At 44.1% G+C, this 18,726-nt stretch overlaps 1 protein-coding gene across 11 annotated transcripts in view; it reads right to left on the bottom strand.

The window, feature by feature from the left end:
• Positions 1-18,726, bottom strand: part of AMOTL1 (angiomotin like 1) — a 153,860-nt gene that overhangs the window by 64,038 nt on the left and 71,096 nt on the right. For 9 of the 11 annotated variants that reach the window (XM_019450127.2, XM_019450129.2, XM_019450130.2 and 6 more), the window contains one exon: positions 1,525-1,674. In XM_019450127.2, coding sequence (XP_019305672.2) covers positions 1,525-1,674 — 150 coding nt within the window. Of the gene's footprint in view, positions 1-1,524; positions 1,675-11,546; positions 11,618-14,699; positions 14,801-18,726 lie in introns of those variants that run through there. The other 2 variants (XM_019450132.2, XM_019450134.2) reach the window with 2 other exon arrangements.

Below are 18,726 nucleotides of genomic sequence, written 5' to 3'. Positions count from 1 at the left end.
TCATTGGCTTTGTGCCTTTTTTTGGCATGGGCTGTCAAGGGTTACATCACTTTTACTCTTTTTGGCATTAAAATATGAGAAAAGGTGGCACTAGATGACATTTTTAGTGTCTCTGAGACAGCAAAAGACCGCAACCCTAACTTCTATGCCCTCAGCCACGTCCTGGGTTTGGGCTCTCCTTACCACTTGCCTAGATGTCCTGAATAGCCTCCTAATATCACTTGCCTCTGATCTCTTTCTTCGATCCACACTGCATTTCTTATCTGTCTTCTTCTACTAGAATTCAAGAACCGGACAGCAAACCTTTATCTGTTAATATTCACCTGCTGTATCTCCAGTGCCTATAATACAACCCTGACACACAGAAGGCATTCAGAAAATACCTGCCCAGCAAATTCAAAAACTCTGCAGGCTGGTTCCTAAAGCTCAGCTCTAATCATACCACTCTGCCTCGCCCCCACAATCCCAAATCACACCTATGAGATATCACGCCAGTTTTTTGGCTTCTCTGAACCTCTCCTCTGTAAAATGGGCAGGCTTCATATCTGCTTCGCAAGACCACATGTGCAGTAAAAGCGAACTTACTCCCTACCTTCAGAGAATGTATATTATAACTGACATATAAACCCAAAGCTCAACAATAAAAAATTTTAAACACTAAAAACAGATTATTCGAAGTCCACATAAGATGAATTGCCAAATAACTGTAATAAGCGATGAAGAGATCCATGTGGGCTGAAATGGGCCACACATTCACTGTGCAAATCCTGACTGCCAATCTGTTACATCCATTCTGACAGGTGCCGAGGCAGAAGGTAAAGAGAGCACAGTCCTTACCCTCAGAAGAACTGTTCTGAAATTTGAAAGCAAATTCAAAGAAAAATGAATGCTGTGAATAACTTGAATATAAATTTAAATAAAAATACATTTCCAAAAGAAAATGATTTTTGGGGATGAATAATAAAAGGAATGGGGTCTCATCAAGCACGAAAACTGCTGAATTCCCTTTTCGTAAGCACATTTGCCAAGAACCGTGAGATCCTTCCCTACAGTGATTTTAAAGATTCCCTTACAGTTTTACCAATCTCAAAAGCCCTCAGAAATAGGCAGGAAGTTTTCATAGAGGAAACAGCTCCCTCCCTACTATAGTTTTGGATTTCTTCTGAGCTTCTGAATTATTTGCAAAAAAGAGATCAAAGTGAAAGCAGAGAAGGAAAAAAGATTCTGGGAAAGGGTACAAAAAAAGTATTTAGGAATCAGAGAAAAATTAGGGAATAAATGGTGTAACTCTCAAGTTCCTGCAATAAGAACTCTGCTGAGAGTCACATGATATCGTAAAATAGTCTATTGGCGCCATAGCAAAACCATTAAAAATAAGGCACCTACTAATAAAGAGACAATCAATAATACAACTGGCTGATTCTTAAAGCGAGGATAGAGAAAAAGTTATGCAAAAAAAGGCTAAAAATCAGAAACATATGATCATCTTGCTTTTCCAAACCAAATGCCGGTAAAAGAACTTACCAACTTTTTCCCTGATGCCACCTTTTGCCTCCACCGTCAAAGCAGATGCCTCGCGCCTCCCAGAATAGAGCTGGAAATCTGGGAAAAAGTAGTTGGGGTCTTCTAGAATCGGGGTGGGACTACCGGAGCGGTAACAAACAGGAGAGGGTCCTGGGGAAAAAGCAATGTGCGTATTAGTGCCACTGAAGTCCTCCTCTCCCTCCTTCCTGTGTGACTCATGAGAGCCCACGAGGCATTTTCCCACATTCGACTCGGAGCTGCCTTTTTGATTCATAAAATTCCAGAGTTACCATTCAGAATTATCGCAAGGCCAGCCACCCACCAAAATGACCCATGAGGTCAGAATAACAATCTTCAAGAGACACTGAGTGAAGTCATGACGCTTTTACACAACCCGGTTCCAAGGGCAGCAGCAGCAACACTGACAAAAATCAAGCCCTCTGCAGAACTGGATGAGTCCCAAAGTTTGGGCTGGTCAAGGTGGGGGACAGAAAGGAGGGAGGTGGGGAGGCCAGCAAAGGAAATACCAAAACGGGGAGAGCAGAATACCTAAAAGATGCAGAGAGGGGTTGGCCATTTTGCTAGACCATGTGTTAGCACGAGCACGTCCCAGCCCAGGACAGAGCGCTCGGCTCAAGGTTTCTGGAGCCCCATGTGGCAGTGTGGGTCTGGGTCATGGGTTCCGGCCCTCTACCAAGCACCGCCTTTCCACTTTATCTCTGTCACACACAGACCAGAGTGTGCTTCCTGTTCCAATCAAATGTGACACAGTATTCAATCCTATGGGCACTGAACATGAGATACCACTACAATAACACTGATACGCACATACAACTTCGTGGGAACACTCAGCAGCCCGGCCCCTGCTCTCTTCCCTCCTCGCACTGACTTCTCTGCTTGGACACCACATTTAAGGCTCTTTTTGGCAAAAGTAGCTTAGTTACAGGACACCTGGGTGGCCCAGTTGGTTGATCATCCAACTCTTGATTTTGGCTCAGGTCATGATCTCACAGTTTGTGAGTTGGAGCCCCGAATTGAGCTCTGTGCTGATGGCTTAGAGCCTGCTTGGAATTCTCTCCCTCCCTCTCTCTGTGCTCCTCCCCTGTTTGCATGCTTGCTCTCTCTCTCTCTCTCTCTCTCTCTCAAAATAAATAAACCTGGGGGGGGGGGGGGGGGGAAGTAGCTCAGTTTACTCCAGGGAAAGAATCATGCTTTTCTTTTTAAATTAAAATCCTTGACCAAATGATAATTCTATTAGAACAAAAATGTTTTTCAGCTATAACCTCGAACTAATTTGAAAGTAATTTGAAATTTCTTGCTGGGTTTTTTCATCAGCTCTTTTCTCACAAGGCCAAAGCTAGTAGTAACTAGTTATTGAGGCCATAGATGGGGATTTAGTCATCATCTTCCTCAGTTTCTTCAACACACAAAGAAGGGTTTGCAACTCTGCTCACATATATCTTATTAATGTGTGGACTAGAACGAAAAAAAAAAAAAGGTTTTGACAGCTAGGATATTTATCTTGTAAAGTTAAAATAATGTAGTTGTGACTCTCAACTTAAATATGAATATAAACCAAATATGAATGGTGTAGTACATGGAGATCAGTCTAACATTGTAGTTTCAATGCCTATGACATTCATTACCTGTCAGGGTTCTCTCTTTGGCCAAACTGCAAAGACTACCCTGGAAGAAACCTGTCCCTTTCCGGGCCTCATCTTCTGCATCTATAAATCTAAAAGTCTCAAGCTAAAATTAAGAATCACAGATGACCTAGATCCTAAGGCAAATTCTGACCTGGCTTCTACTTCAGCAGGTGGAAAATTAGAGAAATGCAGGGTGCAACCCTGGCTGCCATGACAGTTGCCGAGGAACTTTTAAAATCCTAATACCCAGGCTTCCTCCAGACCTAGTCAATTGGAATCTCGGGGGATAGGGCCCAGGCTCCTGTATGTAAAACTCCTCAACCGATTCCAGTGTGCAGCCAAAGGTCGGATGCCCTAAGCTGGAGGGAGAACAGTGCACACTGGCAAAAATCCCCCAACACGAAAACACCTTCCTGCGCCCTCAGCTCCGCCCCCCCCCCCCCCCCCAAATCAGCGCCAGAGAGGTGTTGAGGACCCACGTACTTCAACAAAACAAAGAGTGGTGTTTTCTCATAGTGGATCTGGGTCAGGAATGGCCACGTGCAAGCACATGTCGCTTTGGGTGACACCGTCTAGTCACGGGACTATAAATTTTAAATGAAAACCGAGAGCAAGCCACTAATGAAACTGAGGCCTAATTAAGGGTATATATGTGTACGTGTAGATGCATACAAAGGAGTGCGCGGGGGTGTGTGTGTGTGTTTCTGTATAGACATATGCTTGCAACCTAAGAACCTAATTAAAACCTCTACACTAAGCCATTCTCATCACCACAATGAGACAGTTAGGGACCATGAGAACAAGCCCCAAGTGGAAAACATTATGTACCTCCGGCGCTTTCTGTTGGCTGTTACTGTTAAATCGCTTCTTTTAGAGAGCAGAACCAAGATGCGGCCCCGCGTACAAGCTGGACTTAAAACAGAGGACCCTGGCTCCTAAAAGCACCAATGAGCTGCCTGAATTGCCTGCCAATATCAACCAATCAGGACGAGACCCTTCCAACCAATCAAGATGAAACCCGTTTGGGGGCACCTGGGTGGCTCGGTCGGTTAAGCAAGGGACTCTTGATTTCCACTCACGTCATGATCTCATGGTTGGTGGGATCGAGTCCTGCGTGGGGCTCTGCAAAGAAAGTGCAGAGACTGCTTGGGATTCTCTCTCTCCCTCTCTCTCTCTGATCCTACCCTGCTTCCACACTCTCTCTCTCAAAATAAATAAACTTACCCTGCTTGTGTGCTCTCTCTCAAAATAAATAAACTTAAACAAATTTTAAAAAGAAAAGATGAAGTACTTCCCCCCTTTCATTAGCATATTAAGCCAGAGTGGGAACCTGAGGGGGAGTTTTCGCTCTAGAACTTTTACTCCCTTGTGTCCCAGCAGGCCAGTCTAACCACTGTCTGTTAGTGCTGAGTCTCCTTCAGCTCAAGCTGTAGCCCCAGTAGAGCCTTGCCTGTGCTTCTGATTTTGGGGTCCAGCCTCAAGTTTCTATCCTTGTGGAGCCCCAAGAACCCGACCCCAGTAACAACACTGGTACAAATTGATTTTCCACATCTTTATCCAATGGCCTGCCACATGAGAACAGGTTCAAGGGCTCCAGGCCACAGAGCGTATAGAGATACATATCAACTATCATTTAAGGCTTCTTTTTTTTTGTACGCTGGGGTGTCCCACACATTCTTGGAGAGTTACGTTCCCACCACTGCCCCCACTCCTAGGAGCTGAAGAAAGAAAAGCCCAGCAGATGAGCAGACGGCTTGGCAGGCAGACGGGCCTGGTATCATAGCTCCACTGAGAGAACCAAGAGAAGCTCCCAGCACTGACATACCCTACAGGGCTCGTGCTATTTGTGGCTTCGTCACCTATAAGACAAGGTAAAATGACAAGAATGTGTGTCACTGGGTCTGCATCAGATTGCTGGGCTGCAGAGCAAAAATGCAAGGGAGGCCTCGCCCTTAATCCCACAGACACATAATCCTTCCCTGCCTATTGTAGTTCAGAATCTCCACTAGGAACTCTTTATGGCACAAAGCGGGTCTGTTTTCTTATGCGAAACGCAGGGTACAAGATCTACCCAATGGGGTCAAGGCTCTCTGACATGAGAAACTGGAAGTAAACATGTGACTTATGTTACACGACATAGGACAACATATGAGGGGGAATGCTGTTGGCTTTGTTAGCGTTCTCCACACCCAGGAGCAAAATTAGAAGAAGCCACAAACACTCCCAGATACCACTCCCACCCAGGAAGCCCCGCCTCTAGGGCGTGGCTCCGGCCCAGGGGCTCAGGAACAGGGCGTATTTTAGGGCAGCACGCAGCCAGTCAAGGATCCTGCTCCAAGGTGTGTGATAGGCACATGCCGTAGCCCCAGGGGCTTCATGAAGACTGTTTCCACACCAGGTCCTCCCGACTTACCAATTTGCAGTCACCTGCTTCTTTCAAACCAGTCCTTGTCCCAGAATTATCACTGACAGCTTTAGTCTGCATGGGGAAACCGGCAAAAGCAATGGAAAACCAGCTAAGGCCAGTGTAAAGGAGTCCCCCGTCTACAGGGTCCCCTTCTGGCAGCTCCTATGGCTCGTGCCCTGAAGGAAAGCCAGGGATCTGTTCGTGCTGCACTCCACAAAGGGTGAGGTTCTGGAATTCTGCTTTGAGGGGACACCATTCCTGCCTCATAGTGACTGTAATCCATCTCACCAATAACGGTCCCTTCTTCTTTACAAACCCTGCGTGTCACGTGTCGACAAGAAGAATCTTTTGCTTCTATGAGTGTGACTGCTTATTTCTAAAAGTGCTGAAGCTTCCTTCCCATTATGGTTTTATGCTGTTACTTTCTCTGTAACCGTCCAGAGGCCTTTAGGTAATGTGACCCTGAACAAGACTTTTTGTTTTCCTTACTCAATACAGCACTAACAAAGGGCATCACTGTTGAAGTTAAAATGAATTAAGGTAAAATGAAGTGAGTCTTCTGGGGTGGGCACGGGGCGCAGAAACCTGGCGATCGCCTCTCATCTGCTCCACCTCCATTGTAGCTAGTTCCTTCCCTAAGATCAGATCGTGAATCTGTCAAGAGGCTAATGTAACAGGCTCAGAAGTGTCCTTTGCGTTTAAACACCGGAGGACGCTCAAATTGCCACCCTATCATCATCCAACACTCACAGAACTAGGAAAGCTCCTATCCTCAAATCCCACTTCTGGCAGGCCACTAGCTTGCACATAACTGTTTTGGCGAGGGTCTCAAGTTCAAATTTTGCTTCGTTTTCAAGGCCGCCTGCCATCTGGCTGCTCCTCTGCTGTCAACAGCCTGGGTGCTCTACTCAGCCTCCCAGCGTCCCGTGACCATGTCACCCCCATTTTCCAGGTTCCAGCTGGGAATGCCTTCTGCCTGCACACTCCTCTCCCCAGGTCCTTTACGGTTCACCCCAACAAACCTCTTCACTCCACCTCCTGTAGACACAACCCCCCCCGCCACAAACACACACACACACACACTGGCCTTCCTTCCCTCACCTATGGTACCAGTTATGATGTGAGCTCACAACTTAGCATTTAAGCATCAACTGCCTTTTTTTTTTTTTTTTTTTTTTTTTGTAAGAGGCTCCAACGCTGGGTGGGGCTTGAACTCAAGACCCCAAGATCAAGACCTGAGCTGAGATCAAGAGTCAGACGCTTAACAAATCGAGCCACACAGGTGCCCTCCAACTGTCTCGTATTTTATAGCAGCCATTTAATATAGTCTGGTGCTACCGTCCTGGGGAAGATGGAAGGCAGGCACGACCCACATACTTGTCACTTTCTGCAAGGAGGATGTGTAAGGGATACCCCTCCTACTACTTGCTGGTCGATGCAGAACACGGCACTGTCCTCTGGAACGGGCCCAAGTTTAAGGGAAAGGTCAAAGATCCCCCCAAAGCCAGTCTCCGGGAGTTCCCCATGACCCTTGCACTTTTCCTTAAATGAGGGAATGTTCCTTTAAATGTTCCATTAAATGTTCCCTAACATGAGGGGGGCACTTGCTTTCCCATGCAGGCCAGAGGCCCATTCCTCAAACCCTCTACCATCTGCAAAACAACTCCCAGGTGTTCTTTCCCCAAAGCCCAAAACTTTCTCCCAGGCCCACCTAATCCAAACCCCCTAATGCATTTAAAAACCACTTCACCCTTTCGATTAGTCTAGCCTCCTATAACTTTGTAACAGAAATTTTAAACATAGCAACAAACAATCCTGTGGCCTCTACCTTCCCTTTCAAAGAGCTAAGGAATTTGCTGAGTGTGCCAGCCGCCTCAAAGTTAAATGTAAGCAACCAAGCCTTTTGATTCTGGCAGAACTGGAGGTTTTTCCAGGGGGAGTGGAATACTCTGCTCAGGGAGACAGATGCCCTAGGAAACAATGTTTTGAAGCGGCCTGGAGAACCCATGACCAGTGTCTGAAAAATAAAGGCAAGTCTGTTCATAAGAACTCTTGCGAAACCCAGCTAGCCCAGGTGGGTTGGCCAGTTCACACTCCAGGAGCCTGAGACCTGAGTGCAGAAGCACGGACAGGTCAGGGCACCCTCTTCTAGGAATACGTGCCTGCAACACACGTTTTTAAACAGGAAACAGGAATCTCCACGCACTGGAATATCTCTTTCACCCAAGGAACCATTATTTGAGACCCAAGATGGGGACGGAGAGAGGTGGGAGGGAGGAAGGTTTCCAAGATTCCCAACCCCTAAAGTCCACCTCAGCACCCAGTGTGAATTCTGATCCCCGGACCAATCTTGTCTATTGTAGCGAACAAATAAAATAATAAATACACTAATAGCTATTTAATTTAGACTTTCTCGAAGTGGAACTTGTGATTAATAACTTTAAAGGCAAGCTTAACTTGGTAACGCTTTCTTAAGAATATTGGAGACATCATCAGTGGGAACCAAAACGCGGAATGTATGCTTACCCTTTCAAGTAACAATGCAGTCAACAGAGCACTGTGCTAGGAGCTCTAAACACAAGAAATGAGTAAGACCGTCCTTGGCCTCAGGAGATCATGCTCTAGTTCTGGAGACCAACGTGCACACGTGCACACCCAAATTTCCTTGCAGAGTAAGTGCTCGACTAAAGGGACACAAAGCTTTGGGGGCCCAGAAGTAATCCATCACTACCTGTTGATTAGGGAGGTGATAGCAAGCTGAAATGACAAGAAGAAAGAGACAGGTGAGCTGAGCAGAAAAAAGTGAGGAGGACATTAACCTGCTGTGGGGTGAGGAGGGGGTGCTAAGGAGAGGTCAACACAGCGAGGTAAAAGGATAAGCACAGGGATTGAGTCATGAAAGTGTTTCATCTTGGGCGCCTGGGTGGCTCAGTCAGCTAAGCATCTGACTCGTGGTTACGGCTCAGGTCGTGATCGCACAGTTTATGGGTTGGAGCCCCGTGTTGGACTCCGTGCCCCTGGCGTGGAGCCTGCTTGAGATTCTCTCCCTCTTTCTCTCTCTGCCCCTTCCTGGCTCGTGCTTTCTCTCTCTCTCTCAAAAATAAAATAAACATTAAAAAAAGAAGAAGAAGAAGAAAGTATTTCATCTCTTTAAGGAATGGAGAGTTCAGTGTCACTTGATATGGGTAAGGAGGAGGACGACTCAGAAGCCAGTATTTAAGGGAGCTTTTTAATAAACTTTTTAAATTTTAGTTCGTTATTTTCGTAACACTAGAGAAATGCAAAATAATTTCGAAAATAGGTGATTCAACTACCCAGCATGTTCCTGAGAGTCAATCACAATACTCTAAAATACTTTCAGTGTTAGGAAACCCTGAACTCACTGTGTAAACCTTGGGGGTAGGTTCTGGCTCCCATTACAGAAGCCAAAAGTACCCTTCTCTGTTCTAGCAGCAAGAACAGCCTAAGCTCAAGCCAACTGGATATTCTAGCCAAAGACTGTGAGTCTTGAGGAAAGGACACAAGGACAAAAGGTGCAGGTAAGTTACCTGCGGTAACAGTATCACCAGGAGTTCCAGGAGCACCGGTCCTCACAAGACAAACACCGTGTCCCCGGCTGGGTTCCTGGTGTATTTTCACCTAGGTTCCTGCCCATTTTCTGGGCCTTCCTGTTAATATGTGAGCTGCCTAATATACTTCCAATAAATTCCTCTTTTGCTTAAGTTAGCCGAAGTCACTTTGTGCTTATAATCAAGAACTTCTGATAGAGACTTACATTTAAAAAAAATTAATTGTTCTGACCCCCATCATAAAAACTCAGCATTGTCTGTATCCTAAGTACTACATGACTTGGCACAATCTGCCTTGTTGCCCCAAATACCCTTTGCACAAACCCTAAAGAAATACTTGTGATCCCTCAAAGGTTCCTTCGTCTGGAAGGTCTTTCTCAGCAAATCGGAAAACTCTTTCCTTGGCACATACTCAATGCTCAAATATGTATGCTGACGGGGCGCCTGGGTGGCTCAGTCAGTTAAGCATCTGACTTTGACTCAAGTCATGATCTCACAGTTCAAGGGTTCAAGCCCTGCGCCGGGCTCTGTGCTGACAGCTCAGAGGCTGGAGCCTGCTTAGGATTCTGTGTCTCCCTCTCTCTCTCTGATCCTCCCCGGCTAGTGCTCTCTCTCTCTTTCTAAATAATAAATAAACATTAAATTATGTGTGTGTGTGTGTGTGCGCGCGCGCACAGTCTGAAAGTTTTCCGAAACTCTATCTAGTGCCACTTCCTCTGGGAAGTCATCTACCCCTTGCCCCCCGAATGTTTATATGCCACTCATCTGTGCTCCCATCACATTCCATGCATGTTTCTGCCACTATTAAACTGCCTATGTATTTAGTTTGTATTTTTCTCTCCCTGTTAACTCGTAAGTTGATCAGCAGCAGAAGACCATATCTTATTCACCTTTGTCTCTCCAGTGTCTAGCAGAAATAAAATCACAGTAAGAGCTCCAGACACGATTATTGAATCAATGAATCATCTGCGTATGTTCACAGTATGTGCTAGTTTCTAGCACATAATGGGCACTCAATAAATATATACTGATGTAATTAAGATACATCTTTAAATAACCAGTTATAAACATATTCTTAATTCTACAGAAAGTAGCTCAAAGATGATTCTCTCTCTTTCAAACCAATCAGGAGACCAAGGCTTGGTAAAAGCTACTGGGGAACAAAAACCAGAGAAAGCCACCTAGTGCTAAAACACGTTAATTACAAGCATACTATGATCCATTTCCTGTAGGGGCTCTGTCCACGATTCTGAAGTGACATCACAGGGAGTCTGCACAGGGAGAACACAAGCCAGCTCTTAGAGGAAGGTGCTCTTTCATTCTGCTCAACCCCTGCAGGTGAGCCCTGTGTCCTGGGACTGTGCCCTAAATGTAGGCTTTGGCGCGTGCTTCTTCAAAAGGTCTGGGAGCAGGACCAGAGTCAACAGACCTCTCTCTGGGGGTGCCCAGTCGCCCACCATAAGAAGAAGGAATCATCCTAGTCCCTACCTATCACGCAGAGTCACCACAAGCACATATGAGTATCCCATAAGAAAAAGATTTTATCTACAAAGAGAAAATCATCTTTTAATCTTGGATTTTAACATAAGATCCAAAGGCTAGTTAACTACCTTGACTCAAATTGTACATAATATCATAATTTTTATTTCAGGTAGATATATTTGGTAGTTAACCTATCTAAAACTAGAAGTACCTGGACTCCAGAAATTCTTTACTTCAGATAACTTAAAAAAATTTTTTTTTATCAAGATATGCTTGACATTGAAAATGATGTACATGTTCAGGGGCATCTGGGTGGCTTAGGGGATTAAGCGTTCGACTCTTGATTTTGGCTCAGGTTATGATCTCTTGGTTCATGAAACTGAACCCAGCATCGGGCTCTGCACTGGCAGCATGGAACCTGCTTGGGATTCTCTCTCTCCCTCTCCCTCTGTCCCTCTCCTGCTCACACACTCTCTCTCTCTCTCAAAATAAATATTTAAAAAAAAAAATGGATAATTAAAAAAATGTACACATTTAACATAGAAACTTGTCGAGTTTGGGGATAAGTATCCACACATGAATCCGTCACCATCATCGAGACCACAGATATACCCATCACCTCTCTAAGTCCTCTCCCACCTCCTTTATTAATATGTGTGCATGTGATAAGAATATTTAACATACTATCTACCCTCTTAGCATGTTTTAAGCATAAAAAATACAGTATTGTTAGCTACAGGCACTACACTATATAGTCGATCTCTAGAACTATGTACTCAGGTGCGTTTTAATAAATAAGCCCTATATTTAATCAAATAAGTGAAACTTCAATAATCTTTAATCAATTTCAGGACCAGAAACGTATTCTTTTGGGTGGCCCTGGCATACATTATGTTCCCATTGAAAAAAAAAACTTACTGGCATGTGAGCTCCATTGCTTTCAAATGTGTTTCTATCACTGCAGGCAGACAGTAAGTACTTAATCTTTTCTGAACAAAGGAAAACAAATAGGATGAGAAACCTTAAAATAAACCCCAAGACACAAGATGGCAACATGAATGCATAATTATGCTTCTCAAGGCTCCCTCTCTGAGCCACAGAGGACAAGAGCAGCTCAGACCTGCCATCAGGTTCCTTCCACCGCCCTCCCCGTCCTCTTATACTCACTGTGTCTTCTTGTACTCACCTCCCTCAGGAGTCAATGTTGACTCATAACTGGACACGATAATTCAAATCAACCAATGTTCCCCCCAAACTGAACATCCCTTTAGTAATAAGAGTATAATCAATAGTAGAAGGAGCTACCACTTGTTGAGGGCCTATTGAGTGTAGGGACGATATAAAAATCACCATGTGTAATTGTCACCACCCTATTTCCGTTTTGTAGATAGGGACTAGGCTCACAGTGGTTAAGTAATGCCCAGAGGCCCAGGGCTAGCCAGCAGCACAGACAAAATCAAAGCTTTTTTTGCAACGTCATTCTGCCTTCCAAAAATTCCTCAATAACGCACACTTAATTCTGAGTCCTCTTTTCCTGACTAATTTCTTACATTAAAATCAGGAGAGTTTTGGGGTGCCTGGATGGCTCAGTCGGTAAGCATCTGACTTCAGGGCGTTTGAGCCCCGCATCGGGCTCTGTGCTGACAACTCAGAGCCTGGAGCCTGATTCGGATTCTGTGTCTCCCTCTCTCTCTCTCTGCTCCTCCTCCACTCACACTCTGTCTCTCTCTCAAAAATAAATTAAAAAAAAAAATTTTTTTTAAATTTTAAATCAGGAGAGTTTTAATGATACGCTCTTGCTTGTGGACAATGGGGAAAGGTACTGGGAAAGTTTTTCTCGGACTATATGAGGCAGAGAAGCATCCAGAACTATTTCATTTGTGCTCTTTTTCATAAAAGCTTCAAGTAATAATAGCACACTCTCTGCCAATCACCAGAACACCAAGGCACTTGATGAAGCCGCCCCTCCCCATCCCTTCCGTTGACCACATATTAGTTTCACGATGGTGTCTCCACTTTAACAGTGGATCCCAAGGCTGTGCTGTGTCAGTCGCCTGTGCTACGTGTTCAAAATGTCACTTCCAAGCTCCATGTCAGGCCTGTCGGGATCTCCACATGTGCAGACCGAATGTCTTTTGGCCTCACTTGACAGCTGATTTGAATACAGAGGCAGGTCTAGGAGGCTTACGCTTCTCTGCCATACAAGTTCTGATATGACACATGCACTCCAAAAAAGTTGTGATAAACTGAAATCTTGTCCATCAATCACACTTGAAGCCAAAACATGACGGATCTGATGAACGCAAACCGATGAGTGAACAATTCTTCCTAAAACAAACAAACCAATCAACCTGAATCGGTTCTTCTGGTAAAGAATTCTTTGTGTAAATGTGTTACTTTTTCATAAATTCAGAGTAAAGTCAGCAATTGTAGTGCCCTTCTAATTGCTAACCTGAATGACCAGGTAAGGGAATATGGCTATTTCAGCTACATCTCAAGTATTGTTCTCAAGATACAATAAAGCGATTATACCAAAAATTACATCTAGGGGCACCTGGGTGGCTCAGTGGGTTAAGCGGCTAACTTCGGCTCAGGTCATGAGCTCACTGTCTGTGGGTTTGAGCCCCTCATCGGGCTCTGTGCTGACAGCTCAGAGCCTGGAGCCTGCTTCGGATTCTGTGTCTCCCTTCTCTCTCTGCCCGTCCCCTGCTCACGCTCTGCCTCTCTGTCTCTCTCAAAAATAAATAAACATTTAAAAAAATTAAAAACAAAGATATCTAATTCAACATGATAAGATAAAGCCTGAGAAAATGCCTACCATATTACAAGACAAATGCTTGCTAAATCTGAAACTCAAAAATCACAAAGCCACTATGTCACAGTCATGTAAGATAAGCAGCTAATTTTACAGGGAAGGAAGGCATAGAACATAACATTCATCGAGCAATACATGATACAAACATTATCTCAGGTAATTCTCACATCTCTGAGAATTAGGTCTCATTATCTCCTTTTTACCTAAACATAAACATAAACGACACGCTCTGGGTCACACAGCTCACAGCCATAAGGCTAAGACGCAAATTCGGTTTTGACTGTTCCAAAACATTCCACGGAATTTAAGCGGTATTTTAAAACACGTAGGTACTTGTGGTAGTATTTGGTTTCTTATAATTCCTATACGTTACAAAAGATCATGGGTCTGGTGAACTTGATTGGCAGCAAAATGCAGAAGTACTCGCTAATTCATCCATCTGTCAATCCATCCATCCGTGCTTTCATTCACTCATTCATTCCACAAACATCTGTGACATTAAGCATCTGCCAGGGGAAAGATAGTGCCCGGTATGGGAACCCAAATCTGCCAGGCCAGACTTCTAAGGCAGACAACTGCCCAACAGTGGCCCAATGAGGTGATGCAGGCAAGCTCAAGGTAGCACGGACTGGCGAGCAGGGACACCAGTGTTCAGGTCCGTCTCAGGACACACACACCTAGATCTGTAACTGTGCTAAGGGGCTATGCTTACCTCTTTCTTCTCTTAGGCCTCAATGCTTTGGATCATGGACCTCTCTAAAACAATCTGTCAAGAGCTACCTACATAGTTTCTCCCTAGGTCTAAAAGAATGCATACACACTGATTTCATGGCATTCACAACTCTAGGAGGATTATCCTCACTTCTCAGGTGCAGAAACTAAGGCACTGAGAATAACTTGCACAATTACTAAAGGGCAAAACCAGGATTCAAGCCCAGCTGGTCTGGCCCCAGAGCGTCTAGTGTTTACCACTACACCAACGGTCTTCAAACTTTTTTCAGGACCTCTTTATACTCTTAAAAATTACAGAGGACCCAATAAGCTTTTGTTTCTGTGAGCCGTATCTATCCCTCCTTACCATATCAGAAATGGAAACTGAGAAATCTTAAAATATATGCTAATTCATTTCAAAACAACAATAATGGACCCATTCTAAGTTACATGAAAAATTTTTATGAAAACTCATTTCTAAGACAAAAGGCAATGCGAACATTATTATTTTACAATTTTGCAAATTTCTTTAAGGTAAGGCTTACTAGACTGCTGGATTTTCACATCTGTTCCTGCCGTCAATCTATTGTTGTAGGATTTTTATTGAAGAAGATCAAGGAAATGTGGCCTCATTCTAACATGTAATTGGAAAAAGGAGGAGTATTATGATAGCCATTCCAGATAATTGTGACTGTTCTTTGAAGCTACACCAAAAGTCAACAAGTACTAATTTCTTTTTTTTTTTAAAAACGTTTATTCATTTTTGAGAGACACAGAGAGACAGAGCTGTCAGCACAGAGCCCGACATGGGGCTCGAACTCATGAACCATGAGATCATGACCTGAGCTGAAGTCAGACGCTTAACTGACTGAGCCACCCAGGTGCCCCAACAAGTACTAATTTCTTCAAGGTGGTTGCAGTGTGAACTATAAAACTGTATCAGTGATCCTGCCTTGGATATTCCTCTATATTCTAGTACATTAAAATCTACTGGTCCATCTCTCACTTTGGAGGGAGTTCTCTTTTCCATGATTTCATAATTTCATACATTGGTCATTTGGAAAATCATGGTTCACTGCACCGTGCAAATCCTCCACACATATGCAAATTTTTCAAGTATGTAATATCAACAAAATCACCTTTGTTAATATACAATGGATTGCAATCGTCAGGAAAGTCTTTGGCGTTTTAGGAAGTTGTCAAGTGCACAGTGGCAAATCCAAGCTTTCCAAAATTCCAGTTTTTACTGGAAAGCCTGAGTTTTATCACTGGCAACAAAGAGTGTCCATTGGTTTTCTTAAAGTGAAGGCTCCCTTCATTCGTTTTTGAGAAAACATCTAGCAAATACCCAATAAACCAAGAACTCGGAATTACCACGGTTTGTGGGTCATTCTCTCAACTACAAATGGCATCCCACGAGAAGAGCCTTTAGCTAAGCTCCCTGCCTCGGTTTGCAGCAGGAGCACATCCTGTATGCCTTCCATTTCATCATGCGAGGCATTAAAAAGGTGCACCTGAGGTTGGAGATTTACTACTGTGTGTGCTGGTAAGGGGCAGACAGACCACTGGTACAGTCAGTGCCCTCGCCTTGATCCATGGAAAGTTCTCCCCAGCACTGCTTTCGTACCATCAGTACAAATGTCAGTACGGTGGTCATGTGTCTTCGTGTTATTATGAAGATCGTGTTTTGGTCTCAGGAACCACCCCCCCCAGCGTTCCAGGGAGCACACTTTGAGAAACATGGCTTTCCATTCTATAGCCTCTTCTGTGGGGAAGGGACCAAAAGACATGAAACTGAAAAAGAACTTTAAGATGAAAATGGCTGCAAAACCAGCTATAACTGAGAGGGAGTTGCCTCCCCGCCTGGGCAAAGAGAGGTGCCTGCAGCCCCTGGAAGTGGGGAGCCTTGAAGGCACACAGAGACCCTTTGATGTGAAGCACGGCTTGAACTCTACCTGTCAGACCAACGGACTCCAATAACTAAAGAAAACGTATCAGAGGAGAGGCGGCAGCCTCTCTAGAAAACACCTGCCCGTGAATACACCTTCTTGCCCTTGAGGGATTTTTATAAAAGGGAATACAAATCAACAATGATATTTCCCTAGAGGAAAAGGCTCCATGAGATTACTTTTAGGAGGTGGGGAGAAAAGAAACTGTAATAACTTGCCCAGCAGGAAGTCAGGCAATGCTGGGACAAAAGGAAGGATGTTAAGACATGATGACGGAAGAGAAGACAGTGATGCTATCAAGCCAAAAGACCAAAGTATTAAAAGATTTAAAGGAACAACAAAGGTAGAGGAGACAACAGCCACCAAATGGAAAGGGGGAAAAACGGGCCAATTTGTTTTGATTTGTTTTGGCAAATCTGTTTCTTAAACAATCTAAGAATCCAGGCTCTGTGAGCAAATGAGTTAACTTCTTGCTTCCTTTCACCTTATCAGTTAAGGGAGACAGTAATTGGACCTACTACTTAGGGCCGTTATAAAGATTACATATGATAATGCAAAGGGCTATGAATGGTATTCCAGCACATAATAAGTGCTCAGTAAATTTTATCTTTTTTTTTTTTTTTTAATCGGTGTGGGCAAATGGAACAGGAATCAATGATATAAAATTCCCTTTCAAGAAATGATCAAATCCGTGAGCTTTTTAGAAACAGCAAGATGCTCAAGCAGATCAAAGATGAAGACATTTAAAGTTTTGTCAGACTGTTCAGCTGATTGACAAACTAGACTAAAATTGCACTTTTAATTTTCTAAGCACTTAGGTTGAGAAGCCTTAAAATATACAATTTCTCCAGGGCACCTGGGTGGCTCAACCCATTAAGCATCTGACTTTGTCTCAGGTCATGATCTCACAGTTGGTGCACTGGAGCCCCGCATCAGCCTGCCTGCTGTCAGCAAAGAGCCTGCTTCAGATCTTCTGTCCCCCTCTCTCTCTGCCCCTCCCCCGCTCACACTTTCTCTCTCTCTCTCTCTCCCTCAAAAATAAGCATTTAAAAAATATACAATTTCTCAGGGTGCCTGGGTGTCTCAGTTGGTTAAGCGTCTGACTTCAGCTCAGGTCATGATCTCTGTTAGCTGTGCTGACAGCTCAGAGCCTAGAGCCTGCTTCAGATTCTGTGACTCCCTCTCTCTCTGCCCCTCTCCCACTCACACACTCTCAAAAACGAACAAATGTTAAAAAAAAAATTAGAAATATATATATACAATTTCTCTGAAAATAAGCTTAATGGTGCGTCCTACTATCACAGACCAAAATGAAAGAATACATGGTATTATCCAAAGGCTCTTCCAAAATTCCTAACTTGTCTACCACCTAGGCATACAAGTCAAGGGCTAGGTAGGCCTGGAGAAGGTATCAGGTACCAGGCTCTAACCTGAATACCCTCAGCTGCCTAGGGAAACTCCTCTTCAGCCAGTAGGACAAGGGGACACTTATTAGGAGGTTACAGGGGAGTGAGTATGATTTGTCCTCTCTTCTAAGCATTACAAATAAGAAGAAATAAACCTCTCCTCTTGCTCCACGGTGAATGTTCCATAAGGAACGTTTCTGGAGACTGAGAATCTCAGGTCTGAATCAAACACAAAGGTCATCACTGTAAGCATAGATTTCACTGCTGTATTGATGAGTTGTAAGCTTTGTTTAATGGAGATATGTAGTTATTGATCAACACATTGCACTCAATGGTGAAAAACTGAGAGCTTTTCCTCTACGATCAGGAAAAAGACAAGAATGTCCTCTCTCTGACCACTTTTATTCAATACGGTACTGGAAGTCGTTGCTGCAGCAATCAGGCAAGAAAAAGAAATAAAAGGCATCCAAGTTGATAAGAAGTAAAACTGTTACTATGTGCAGATGGTATGATACTATATCGAGAAAACCCTAAAGATTCCACCAAAAAAAAAAAAAAAAAAATGACACGAATCCAGAAAAGTTGCAGGATAAACAGAATTAAGAGTCCGGGTTTTTGTTTTGTTTTTTTAACTTCTTACACTGAATGAGCAAACGGCACATCATGGAGTCCTAAATACTTTTTCTACATGATTAAGGCAGACTTTGCAAACAAATCATCATGCATCATTAGCACTAATTTTCCACTGTTCTTCCCAGATTGTACAACCCCCTCAAATCAAAGAGGAAACTGAAAGGCAAATGTAGACACAATCTGCGCTGCCGCCACAGAACGTGTCTCCGATGACCCCCCTGCCACACCCCCACCTGGTAGCTGTCCAAGGGCTCCCCTCCCTCAGCTGGGAGAACCTACTGAATCTGATCTGGTCCTGGTTATGTGCGCCAGCTGCCATTCCAGCCACGCGAGCTTCCTGAAGTTCCTCAAAAGCTCCGCAGATGAACACCGCCGTGCCATCAGACCCACCTCCCACAATCCTGCAGGACACTAAACCGCACTCACTCAATGTAAAGAGATTTCTAGAATGAGACACCCCCGCGCTTCTCGTAATTCCTTGGCTGCATCTATAACCCTCATGTCCTCCCAAGCTCCCCATCAGGGAACTCTTCCCATGCTTCTAGAAGTCACGGTATCTGTAATTTAAACCCATTCCCTCTTAA

This window comes from Panthera pardus, unplaced genomic scaffold (assembly GCF_024362965.1).
Source record: "Panthera pardus isolate Hobbes unplaced genomic scaffold, ASM2436296v1 HiC_scaffold_12, whole genome shotgun sequence".
Classification (NCBI taxonomy): domain Eukaryota; kingdom Metazoa; phylum Chordata; class Mammalia; order Carnivora; family Felidae; genus Panthera; species Panthera pardus.
Note: the sequence above shows the minus strand (reverse complement) of the source record. Positions and strands in the feature narration are given on the sequence as shown.